We start from the raw sequence: 13053 nt of genomic DNA, 5'->3' as shown, positions 1-13053 counted from the left end.
AAAATCTCACGGTCTACTGCTTTGTTTTAAATTGGTCTATGCTATATATGTTTCCTTGTGTAATAGGAATAGCTTAACAGCCGACATAATCATTTGTTAAGTGTTTGGTATCTGTATAAAGTCAATATAGGAAAACAAGAAATAGTTTTGCGGCTCTTCGTGTTTCATTTTTTGGAAGGTTTCAAGAAGTTAATCACTTAACGAGAGTTCTGACTTTCGAAAACCAGCGCAGGAATTCTCCATTAATCACGAAGACACGTCACATCCGGTAAGTTTGGAAATATCGCAAGACACGCTTTGCAGAAGTTTTGATGACGTTGGTCTGATTGATTGACACCCGCAGGAAGGGCAAATTGTTGAAGTTACCGGTTGAAAGGTTGTATTATTTGGAAAACAGTTTTGCTGTTATCATCATAATTATCATTGCCGTTTGTCTTTCATCAGAACTTTGTAAAAAAATTGTTGATAATTCCGAAATTAAATAATGAATAGTTCGTCAAAGGTAAGCAATGAAAATAACTTAAAATCTTCCGTAATACATTTGAATTTGCTTTCGGCAAAGCTTGGGCGCTTTAAGCACGGCCACGATGATTATGTTAACCATTTGGTGACGTATATTTGTTAATCTCAGTTACACGAATACGACCCGAAGGAATTTCTCTGCATTCCTGGAAAGAAAGGAGATTTGGGTTCGGGAGGTTTTTCTGTAGTTAGACTTGCTTTGCACCAAAACCTTGGTCCAGTTGTTCTCAAATGTTATTCTATGAAAAAGGGAAAATACATCCGAGACATGTGAGTATATTTCAGATTATGTCATACAACGTAGGAAGTGATGTAGTGAAAACAGATAATAATAAAAATGTGATTTGCGTTTTATGAAGGATTGAAAATGAGCTTGCCCTCAAATATAGTTCCGACAACGATCACGTGGTCCGTGTGTACGGCTATACAAAGTGGAAAGATGCCATGGCCATTGTAATGGAATATTGCAACTACGGAAATCTTCAAAAACTTTTGCTGAACTCAGATGTGGAACTTCCTGTCTTACTTATTCTGCAAATGTGTACAGAGGTGGCAAGGGGCCTCAGCATTGTCCACAACTTCAACAAACGCAAACGCTTGGTTCATTGTGACGTAAAAACTGGAAACATTCTCATTTCCAAAGATTTCTATTGCAAGCTCTCAGACTTCGGAGGTGCCAAATTGTGCAACTACACCAATGCACTATCTTTCACTGAGAATCCACAACGAGATCAATTTACATTAGCTTATACAGCTCCAGAGGTTCTCAAGGATCCAAGTCATCCCTTGAGCAAGGAGCAAGACGCGTTTGGTTTTGGCATGATGCTCTACACAATGCTGGTTAGACAGCATCCATTTACAACACCACCTGAAGTGTTTGTTGAAGCAGTTAAGTTCGGATCTCGACCCAACACTGACAAAATTAAACAAATCCTGGGGAAGAGGATGGATGTTAGGGATAAGGAAAGTATTCAGCTTATGCAAGATGTTATGGAAAAATGCTGGCAACAAAATCCAAGAGAACGACCAAACATGCTGGAGGTTAAAGAACGTGGAAAAGCAACTCGCAAAATATAAACAACCGGAACGATTTTTTGCTTCTGTTAGGTTTTGCAAGAACACTTTCCAAGGACTGCGAAAGCAATACGTTACGAACTATGCAGTTAGAAAACACAGTTTACGAAAATCTCATGTACCACTTTTTTTGTGCATGTGATGCTTCCTGTTGCAACAAAGATAATTGCAACAACAACACTGCCTCAACGTTATAGAAACTAGTATCAAGTTATCGAGTGACGCTGGGATAAATCCTATTCTCTGAACTAGTAAATGTAACAATTGTGGCGAGCATATTTAGCGTTGCTGCGTGATTGTTTTTGAAAAAGCGCTATGGTTTCGGTTTCATATAGGAAAGTCTTTCATCATTGTCCAAAAAATTTGAAGTTTCGTGTATTGTTCCTGTAAGACAGCCAATCACGCTGTTCTTGCAGGGAGTACTTTATTGTTTGTTACGGCTTTAATTTGCAAAACGCTAATATACAAATTTGTGTATAAGCTGCAGACAGATGGCCACTGTTTCGACCTAAAAGGTCTCATCAGTGCAGCTGGTGTGACTATAAGACGAACTTTGCAGACCAAACGGCCAAGCAAAGACTTCCACTTTGTGGTGACTATACAGTCACCGTCATCCGTTGGGCACCAAACTAGGTGCAACCTTACGGAGCAAACAAGGTGGAAACACTACGGCCAAGCAAGCTCAACCAATAGTGCCGTCAGGCCCCGTGTCACAATAATCATATGATAAGCAATGTGGAGCCAATAATATGAATTTGCTGCAGACAGATGGCCACTGTTTCGACCTAAAAGGTCTCGCTAATATACAAAGTTTAAAAATTGCGAAAAGTTTATATAATTGGGTGCAGTGATTATACGTACAAAGTTTGGGTCGGCAACAAAGCGTTTCAAACAACAATTCAAGGAAACTGCCGAAAGAGTCGATTATAGCTACAAGGAAGTAAATTACAGCCAATAGGGGCCGATCTGACGCATACCGAAAAACTTTACAGCGGCGGATGCGCCCGAACGTAAGAATAGAGTTGAGAGAGGCGCTGGAGATTTGGCGATAGTTTAACAGTTATAAGCGTTGATAATAGATCTTTAGTCTTTTGATATGCAACGATTGTTCGGGAACTTAAATATTTCTATGTATCGATTTTAATTCTTGAAACACTTTTTGTTGGTTTTTAATTTAAATCTTGTTCAAGGCAGTTGAATGGCCAGGCTTAGCCTTTGACCTGCTTTCTGCTGTCAAATAAATCATTTTAAATGCAAAAAATGTTCGAATGGTACTATTTGAATGCAGCTTGATACCAATAACGTTTAAAATAAGTGTTTATGATTTTCTTGTCAACAGGTTTGTTTCAAACTAGTAACAACAACTACGAAATATACAATGAAACCTTTCTGTCTCACCGTACTACTGCCCGCTATGGCGCTAGTGTATTCTACTGACGCGATTAGCTGCTACACCGGTTACATGAATTTAACTCTTGGGGGAAAGTCCGAAACCGTGTATAACATGTCGACATGCCCCATGAGTATGGTTGACCCTCAATGTGTGAGAGTAGACGGTAGGTATGCGTGCATTTAAACTTAATGTCATCCATACACCAAATCCGATTATATTATAATGCATGGCGCGTGCAGTATTGTTTAACCTGTTCCATTACGATTGTCGCAAACAACGAATTTCTAGCTAAAAATGTTGACCTTTATGTTGTTACTATAACCTACACTACGATGAGACAGGAGCAACCTTTTTTAATTTGTTCCAATCATATATTTTTTCCTGTTTTTTTTTCCTTAAAGTTGGCGCTGGCCAAGGATCTCAGACTGCATCAGCTTCGGGCCTGGCCTGCCTCCCTAAAGCCAACTGCTTCGTCATTATGTCCAATACAACAAATTGCATCATGGAAACCAAAACTATTGTAGCTCAAATGTCGCCATCCTTTTCCAGTTTTATCAGCGCTATCACGTATGTATTCAGAAAAATTGACAAAATGTCATACGTAATATAAGGTTATACTGCTTAAATTAATGAAACTGACTTTAACAGATAGTCAATCTTTGTAAACAACATATTACCCGCCAAGAAAAGTAAACTGGAAACGCTTATATTTTGTTGTAACTAAAATATCATCGCGTATTATATACACACTTTATGCAGTATGGTAAGAACTGTGCAGTCAGAAAATACAGTTTACAAAAATTCCATGTACCACTTTTTTCAGTGCATGTGATGCTGCCTGTTGCAACACAGACAATTGCAACAACAACACATTTGCCAGTCTACGGATGAATTACACTGCTGGAATGGCTACCGAACCAGCAATGTCGTCGGTTTCACCACCAGCAAATTCGTCGGTTCCACCAACAGCAGTGTCGTCGATGCCACCACCATCATTATTACCAACCCCCATTCCCCCTAACTCAACCAGTGATGCTACGTCCCTGGTTGCCTTCAGTGGCATTATACCGATGATATTTGGCTGGGTTGCAATGCGCATGATAAACGTTTACTAAATTACAATTGTTCGACGGATCAGAGTGTGATCCATCGAAGATACAACGCATACCTTTTCGATAAAAACTCCAACGTAATCGTTATGAAATGGCAGGCATTGATGTATAATTTTGTTACGGAGCTGTTATTGAATGCAAACTACATTTCGGTATATCTACGCCTATTTTTGCCTTTACCATTGCAACGTTCCGACATTCTGATATTCTGCTTTAAATATACACAGAACTTGAATTAAGTCTTTCTGTTGTGGTGAATGCTTGGTGACAAATCGAAGTACGTGCAGAAAAGTGAACGTAGTAACAATAATCAAATGTCTTATTCAGATGTAAAATAAAAATCCCGATATTTTTGATACATTATTTCAAAACTTGGTACTCGACTACAAAATTGTGGTTTATACTTGTAAAGGCTTTAAAATCGCACAATTCTTTCATGAACACCAAAAAAGATGATACGAGGCACACAGAAGTCAATACAATGATTGCAAACGTAGGCTAAAAATAATTGCAAAGGCGCGACCACATCGTTTTTAATACAATACTAAACAACTGTTCACGCACATAGCAGCTAATACATATTCGCTCTTGCGCGCCACCAAGGCAAAATATATTTGTTGAAAATTTTCCGCTGGTGGCGTGCTAAAGCTAATGTGCGCTACCAAGGCAAAATAAATTTTATACAGAATTTTCCGCTGCTGGTGCGTGAGAGCGAATGTTAAAAGGTAATAGGTTGGGCTGTAAATTAGCAACATCGGTCATGTGTCCGTCCCACACACCAAGAAGAAAACCTTAGAATACGTACGTCAACACTACATTTGCAGACATGACATGCCACATGCTTATTCCATGAAGATAAAAGTATGCCAGACATCGCAAAAAACACGAGCACGTCCAGGCTTTATTGAATTTTGATAAAAACAAATCAAGATTTACAAAACGTTAAACAAACACGAAAATTTAGGAAAGTAACTCACGATTTTTATAAATCTCCAAGACAAACATTTTAAGTAACCACTATGAAATTCGCTCAAAAAAATGTATCAAACATAAAAACATAACACACGCATTTATCGGAATTCAACAATCCTGTTGATAAAACGACCAAATGTAGCGTGTTTTTGCATGGAGACAAAAAAAACCTTGTCGTCGATTACACATGCAAATGTTCTTGTTCTTACGTCACAAATATATAACGTCGATTTTGCAACCAGCAGAAGTAATGACATTAAAACCGCTTGTTGAGCTCTATTATATTTTTGTGGGTTGCACCAAAGAGTACTTGCATGTCCGTGGTCTGGACAGTTATGTGACAACTGCGACTGTAGAGCTCATCAAAAGTACACATCGTTAGGGTTTCAATTTGTTGCGTGCGCGAGCAAATCGTAATTGCGTCGGTAAGTGCTTGCCTCTCATACCATAGCAGACGGTGGATATCCCCACACGATTCAACGAAAAACCTGTATCAGGTTTATGCTCGGCAAAACAATTCCTTTCCTGTGTGGAGCTTAATGGGCATCAGGCCGTATGCACAGAATGGTTGGTTCGCCAACGCGCATTAGAAAGAAATTTCAAAATTAATCAACATTTTTGAGAATGTATAATGTTTGTATAATGTTTAGACGTTTATGGACAAAACTTCTGCGCCTGGTGGGTTAACATAACGCGATTTTATTGTAATATATTTGCTCGGTGCGAGAGGAAACCGATAGCGGCGTTGCGAGTTGACTGCACTGAAAATTTCTCATTCTTGCCTTGTGCCATGGAGACTGTTAACTTCTGTCTGTCACACTTGTACAAGCATTTGACCTAAGTTGACAGGAGACCGAAAAAAAAGAATACCTTTTGGAGATGTTCCTGATATTTCCAATGGTAACTTAGCTAAGATTTTGGCATCAATCCATCTGGGTATTAACTGTTGTCATTTGAGTTAAATATCTTCACGTTAGACCCGATGTTGACATATTATATCAGAGTTTTCATGGCACAGTGGCGGGCCGTAGCTCAGATTTTAGGTAGGTCACAGAGGTAGGTAAGAAAACACGTTTGATAACGAAAAGTGAAGAAACGCTGAGTGGACAGGATATTGGGCGGCGAATTTTTCGGAATTTAATGCTCACACAGACAAGTTTATAAACAATTGAACGCATGGGGGCATTTGTTTGGCAGCGCAAAGCAGGAAACTGCATTAGCCTCATCCTTCCGGTAAAGAGACGCAGAGTTAACATACACAAAACGTATGTAGCCGATTTAATTGGTATTTGACAAGCAACACAGGCATAGAGGAGAAATTGTTGGACTGCGTGAAATACTGGACTGCGTGTCATACCGGACTGCGTGCCACAACGCTTAGGGCGCCCTGTCCAACGCAGATCCTTATCGGAATATCTTACCGTTACCTGATACAGTAACCTACCGCGATAAATACCGAACCTCCCTTCTGATCTGGAAATTTAGACTATTGTCGTAGTTTATACAAAACGTGCATCTATGACATATAGATTTAGGGTATAGCGTCAAAACAGTTTGCAAAAACAATGGTTGTTGAGAAAGTAGAAGAGGTTATAAAGCTGGACAGTCAAGAGGTAAGTTCATGGGTTATACGACATTTTAACATTGTGATGCAATATCTGCTGCTGCTGTATAGCAACACCAGTCAATTATTTGCCAGTTGAGACTATTTTACATTGGTTTATTAAGCTTTGTAGTTAAGGAGGTTGGACGAAATAATGGTAGTTTATGCTGTGATGTATATGCGTATCCGTTCAGATTTATAACTACCGAAATCTGATTAAAAACCATTATATCTTTTGTTGTGGTAAGACGCTTTCACTTAAAGAAACTGAAGACGATGAAGAAAACCTTAGTTCCGTTATTGGTAAGTCGGACGACAAGAATCTTTTGTACTCGATTGAAGAAAATCCACCATGGCTCACGTGTATAGCGCTGGGCTTTCAGGTAAACCCTACTCCAATACTAAAATTTTGACCCACAGAAGGTCTTAGTTCCGCAAGCTGATAACGGCAAGCTTGATGACTCTGTGCTATCAAAACATTCGTTTGGCTGTGAGAGCTATGCACACTTCAGACATAAAATACGATTTGGCCATCGCGCGTTCTTACGACTGATGCATTTTTCTACGTTTTTGGTCTCACAAAAAAAGGTTCTACTTACGTAACAACATTATTTTTCCTGCAACTTTGGTTACGATGATTAATTTTACGCCTCTAATTTCATTAGCACAGAAATTATCTGTTTATTTGAAATAGTGTCTGTACAGACCCGAGCGCGATGGTCGTTTTTCACATGAGAAGATAAATAACGTCCACTGTTACACAACGTGTTTCTTTATATTGTCCAGCATTACCTTGCCGCTTGTGGAATGATTGGACTGACTCTGATCTTGTCGCCACGTTTGTGCATTACACAGGACGAAGCGGGAGGCATAACGACCGCTATGATTATAAGCACTGTTTTTTTCACAGCCGGAATTTTTACTGTGCTCCAAACCACAATTGGAGTTAGGTAATAGTAAAATTGGAAAAAAAAACATGTCTATCCAAGTAACTTACGTATTGTTGTCATGAACAAGCTCTCAAGAAACGTAACAGTCGGGAGTTTATTTGAAGTTGCACACTTCGCTAACAGAGCAATATCTCGTTTTTCACTAAGCTTGTTGTTTTTCGAATTTAGACAAAATTTCAGTACCGCAAGTCACACGTGTTTATTTGCCACCGACAGTTTCACTGTATACTGAATAGCGTTGACCACGCACAACATTAACCAAATTAAACTTGAAACCTGAGGAAAAGACCGTGTTTTTTGTAATTGCTTTTAGACTACCTATTCTACAAGGATCGTCCGTAAACTACTTGGTGCCCACTTTGGCGTTGTTGGCTCTACCCCATAACCAATGTCCCGTAGCGTTGGTTTCGGAGAATGCCAACAACAGCATTGTCCTCTACAATGACACGGATGGAGTAATAAAAAATGCCGATGAGGTTTGGATGAGTCGCATGAGAGAGGTGACTATGCATGAAACCTACCTTCATTGCTTGCTGTTTGCTTCGGTAGTTTTATAACTTAACCCATATAAACATAACGCATCAGATTCCTAAAATACACTTTTCTTCAAAATGTAGGATTATTCAAATATGTTAGTTAACTTTCAATTACTGTAATTTCAGGTACAAGGTGCAATAACAGTGGCTTCGCTTCTGCAAGTGTTTTTGGGTGCAAGCGGAACTATCGGTTTGTTTCTACGATATATCGGACCATTAACAGTTATGCCAACAGTAACCCTACTAGGCTTGCACCTCTTCGTTGTGGCATACGAATACGCCTCAGTTCAATGGGGCATAGCGTCCTTGTAAGTACAGCTTGACACTTGGATGTTAAATTGGTTAAGTTTGTAAATCTTCGTCAGATTTTAAAAGACTTTTATGAAGTTAAAGCAATGTTTGGTTATTTAACTGACAAAACCGAAGTAAGTCACACCAGCTGCATTGATGAGACCTGTCAGGTCGAAACAGTGGCGCTGTCTGCCGATCGCTAAAAAACATCATTAGGTTTGCTTCCTGTATCAATATGCATAAATAAACATTTACCTTTTCAGAACGATTGTTTTGATGATTTTGTTTTCCCAATATCTGAAAAACATAAATGTTTTGCTGCCAAAGTTATCGCTCACCAATCGAAACCTGGAGACAATTTCAGTGCCGGTATTTAAAGCCTTCCCTGTGAGTATTTCGAATGGAATGAAAATCATTCGACACCAAAGAATATATCTCAAAAAGTCATCTCGGTAATGTATGTTGCAAAAAGTTTTTGCCTTTTAGGTGATGCTATCGCTTGTAATAGCTTGGACGTTAAGTATAGTTCTCACCGCAACCGGTGCCTTCTCGTCGGATCCAACCGCCACCAGTTACAGAGCAAGAACTGATATACGAACCGACGTGGTTGCCAACTCGCCATGGTTAGGTTGTATTTTTTGGTATATGCTTAAGAACCAGCTTATACATGTAGGTCGGCAGTTGTGATCCTCATATAAGAGATCTGTGAAACATAGAAATCTGTGCGAATGTTGACGGTACAAGTACAATCTATTGTAGTATTTAAACGTATGACTAACAAAACAGGTGGTTGCTTTTATTAGCACCTGAAGGTTAACTTTGCACAGATTTCTATGTTACACAAACACAGACTTATATGAGGATCACAAATGCCAACCTAGCTGTGAGGTGGTTCTTTAGCATATACCGTATGTTATAACTACAAACACCATTTGTGCTAACCAAAAAAATATGCTTACTAGGTTTCGCTTCCCCTACCCAGGTCAATGGGGTATGCCCAAAGTTACCCTTACGGGTGCTGTGGGTATGATAGCTGGGGTAGTAGCTGGGATGGTAGAGTCGGTGGGCGACTACTACGCATGCGCGAGACTGTCTGGTGCACCAACGCCCCCAACCCACGCCATCAATAGGTTCGTAACTTATTACTCTTTATTTAAATTGCGCCTGCATCGAAGTGACGTCACTCTACCGGTTTCCTCCTCTTTTATCCATTGTAAGTTTTTCTTCTTTGTACGTGAAGCACGTTCAGCATACACACGAAATTATTGTTCAATGCTAATTTTCTTCCCAATCAGCACCAGAACACATGCATTTTGTACGCAGCAATTGTACAAGTTAGTTAAGTTACCATTACAATTGGTTTGAGCTTTTGCCTGCTTACGGCAAAAGTTACACTTAGTTTGGTATCCAATGGGCAATGGCGGCTGTATTGTCAACGCAAACTGGAAGTCATGCCGCTATTCAGCTGACCAGATCGTTGTAAGTCATATCATAACTACAATGATCAGACACATTAGGTTAAAACCGTGGCCCTGTCTGCAGCTCACTATGAAAACTTTATTGGCTCTATTGCTCATACAAATAATAATGTCCGAAATTTAATATTCCACGCAACACATCGTCGCAAATCTAAAAGCAGTAAAACAGAATGTTGTACAAGTTAAGAGAAACAAATTATCCCAGGTTGCGCAGTGCTATTGCATGATTGGCAGGATGCCTGGTGGACTACGAAGTCTATAAACCCAACTATTCCAAGTGCATATTTTGCCGAATTAACTAAAAGTTTGTTTAGAGGTGTTTTGGTTGAGGGATTTGCCTGCGTACTGGACGGTCTTATTGGTACTGGAACAGGTACCACATCTCTTAGCCAAAATATTGGAGTCATTGGCATTACACGTGTTGGAAGCAGAAGGGTAAGAACTTGACATACCAAGTTGAATCAACTTGAATTCATCAAGTTTTTTACAGGTCCTTCAAGTGACCGGTGTACTCTTCATTATTTTGGGTGCGTTTTGCAAGTTTGGCAGCGTCTTCGCCATCATGCCTGATCCCATCGCCGGCGGAATGTTTTGTGTTATGTTTGGGATGATAGTTGCCTCGGGGCTCAGTAACTTACAGTTTGTGGATCTCAATTCCCCTCGGTAAGTACCTGCAAAAAACAACTCAAGCCAAGATTGTTGCATGTGCGTAACGCAGACCAACCCTACATCTGATATAGCTGGGGTTATTTTAAAGCTATTTTGATGTTAGTACAAGGGTGTAATGCTAACATACACGTGATCAAGTAGGCTACAAGCTTGCAAAATAGGCATAAAAACTATCACTTTAGAAATATTTTACAGGATGTTGCATATCCTTCATAAGCCCCATTTGATCAGAATTTAAGCAACTGACTGTACGGGCATCATGCCATATCTCTAAATTTCAAGCACGTCCTTGAATGTTTTAAAACAGGTCATATGTAAGTACTAAAAATACATTGGAGTTTTGCAGTAGTGGTTATTCACGATGTGTCTGCCTCATTTGCAGCTCATTTTGGACCCTTACTTTTCAGGAACCTTTTTATCATCGGCTTCACCCTATTCATGGGGCTTGCGATACCAGGTTGGGTCAAGAGCAATCCAAATGTGATACTGACCGGAGTGGAGCAGCTGGATCAGATTATCATTGTTCTGTTGCAAACACCAATGCTGGTTGGTGCGATTCTGGCAATGGTGCTGGACAACACGATTCCAGGTGGTGCGCTATTCCAAATATGCCTTTGTGTTCAAGCCAGTCTTTCGCGCCGAATGCGTGCTCAAACCGCCGTAACCACTAGGGAGTCGAACCGGATCTGAATCCGAACACTAGAACCGGTTTAATTTGGTGAATCGAAATAAACTCAAATCAGTAAAGTGAAATCCGCAAAAACCCGAACCGGTATTGAACCGGATAATTTAAATCGAAACTATACCGTTTTTTCGAACTCAAGCATCACAATGCAGTTCAAAATTGCACAAGCAAACAGTTGACCCGATTTGTATTTTATTTAGTTCTCGTCTTGTCGTGTTAAATGCGTTTAACTTTTAACAAACTGAACCGGTGTAGAACCGGATAACAAAAACTTCAAAAACCCGAACGGAACTGAATTTGTATGACAACCAAACTCCCTGGTAACAACGCATATTGAAGCTAATCTATATGTGGTTCGACAACGACATTTTTGGGCTTGACTGTTGCTTACGTACCGGAATGCTTTGCAGGTACTGAAGAAGAACGAGGTCTGAAGTTGGATCAAGTAAACGATCCTGAGGGTAGAAGTCCCGACAATGGTTTATGTTATAATCTTCCCTACTCACCGAAGCACTGCGGGTGGGCTTACAAGTTGATAAAGCATTTGATTCGCGTAATTCTGTGATAAGTTGCAGTGCAGACACATTGTCCAGGACACAGTGAAAATTAGTAGATCTATATGTTTGGTTTTATTGAGAAAAACCAACTGACAAATTCGATAAATTGAAAATGCACCTCACGAAATAGCCAACACCTCTTATCTTGTTTTGTTTTTCTCTCAGAATGTTCAGATATCTGCCTTTCATGCCACATTACTACAGTGAAGACGTAACTAAGGATGCGGAAGTGTCTGAACTTTAAAGAAGGGACTTTTTCAATAGGCAATTTTTTTATTATTCATCGCAAGCAAAATTGTGTTCGCTTTATTTTAATATAACTGCATACCTCCTGGTTAATAATCTTTCCGTTTAAGGAAAGTTTTCTTATTCGGTTTTCAACGGAAACGTAAAATAACACAGAAATGTTTCTAAAATTGACGAAGTTTAAACACTAAAGGTCCATGTTAAGTTTTGGTGACAAGGATTAATCCACTTTTTTGCCTTGTTTTGGAATATTCAAAAAAAACTTTCAAACTGGAATCCTTGCTGCAATGACTTTAAAACATGTAACTTATTTCTAGGAAATACGTCAAATTGTTGTTTTTGTTTTTATTTATTCCGTTTTAAGGAAAGGATTTTTTTAAATACACAATTATGATGAAAAATTTTGACCTTTTAAAAATACCACAATAAAGGCAACGTCAATTTTCATATACTTAACAACAAATATATTTCGTTTAAAAATCGTCAGCGGCTTTTTCAAATATGATTATATTGGATTGTAACCTGGAAATAAACGCTTTCAGTTCTGTTTTATAACGCATAAGAGATGGGAATCGTCACGGAATTAGGGAATGATTTAAAGAGAAAAAATGTTGCTCTCGGTACTGGAACCAACGTTTTGCTTCATATTAAGAACTGTACTAAAAATACCAGACATATTTAAATGCAGATTGTCTTATAAAGATGCAACGACGATTATAGCGTATTTTAACTGGGTGCAAGTAAACGAAAACGAATATATTTGCGCTATTTAAGATTCGCGAATGGGTTCAGAGAGAGAATATCGTAGCGGAATGTGTTGCGAAAGTTACAATGACCAACATAATTTCATCGCAGTCTATGGGCTGTTGCCTCCAGACTGTGGACTAAACACATATGGCGTTATCTTCATAATATTTGGTGAACAGACACCTTGTAACTGCAAAAAAGGGAAGAAATAAAATCTT

The 13053-nt window shown here is 39.1% G+C and overlaps 3 protein-coding genes across 4 annotated transcripts; all 3 read left to right on the top strand.

Moving 5' to 3' along the window:
* The first annotated feature begins 484 nt into the window (after nucleotides 1-484).
* LOC145895419 (receptor-interacting serine/threonine-protein kinase 1-like) lies at nucleotides 485-1599 on the top strand. The gene is made up of 3 exons (XM_082984226.1): nucleotides 485-502; nucleotides 632-792; nucleotides 882-1599. The coding sequence occupies exons 1-3, from the start codon at nucleotides 485-487 to the stop codon at nucleotides 1597-1599; spliced, it is 897 nt and encodes a 298-aa protein (XP_082840352.1).
* A 1341-nt stretch (nucleotides 1600-2940) lies between these two features.
* On the top strand, nucleotides 2941-4340 carry LOC145895234 (uncharacterized). Its single transcript, XM_082984005.1, has 3 exons — nucleotides 2941-3152; nucleotides 3391-3556; nucleotides 3813-4340. The coding sequence occupies exons 1-3, from the start codon at nucleotides 2975-2977 to the stop codon at nucleotides 4102-4104; spliced, it is 636 nt and encodes a 211-aa protein (XP_082840131.1). The 5' UTR covers nucleotides 2941-2974; the 3' UTR covers nucleotides 4105-4340.
* A 2588-nt stretch (nucleotides 4341-6928) lies between these two features.
* LOC145894414 (solute carrier family 23 member 1-like) lies at nucleotides 6929-12236 on the top strand. Of its 2 annotated transcripts, none has more exons than XM_082982998.1 (12): nucleotides 6929-7059; nucleotides 7463-7626; nucleotides 7940-8126; nucleotides 8289-8470; nucleotides 8717-8840; nucleotides 8940-9076; nucleotides 9416-9583; nucleotides 10246-10366; nucleotides 10422-10594; nucleotides 11008-11189; nucleotides 11696-11804; nucleotides 12008-12236. In XM_082982998.1, the coding sequence occupies exons 2-12, from the start codon at nucleotides 7484-7486 to the stop codon at nucleotides 12084-12086; spliced, it is 1605 nt and encodes a 534-aa protein (XP_082839124.1). In that variant the 5' UTR covers nucleotides 6929-7059; nucleotides 7463-7483; the 3' UTR covers nucleotides 12087-12236. The 2 variants fall into 2 exon arrangements, with proteins under 2 accessions (XP_082839124.1, XP_082839123.1); XM_082982997.1 differs by having other exon boundaries at nucleotides 6938-6979.
* Nucleotides 12237-13053: the final 817 nt, after the last annotated feature.

This window comes from Ascidia mentula, chromosome 3, assembly GCF_947561715.1.
Source record: "Ascidia mentula chromosome 3, kaAscMent1.1, whole genome shotgun sequence".
Taxonomy (NCBI): Eukaryota; Metazoa; Chordata; class Ascidiacea; order Phlebobranchia; family Ascidiidae; genus Ascidia; species Ascidia mentula.
The sequence above is the reverse complement of the archived record's forward strand: the minus strand, read 5'-3'. Positions and strand labels throughout refer to the sequence as shown.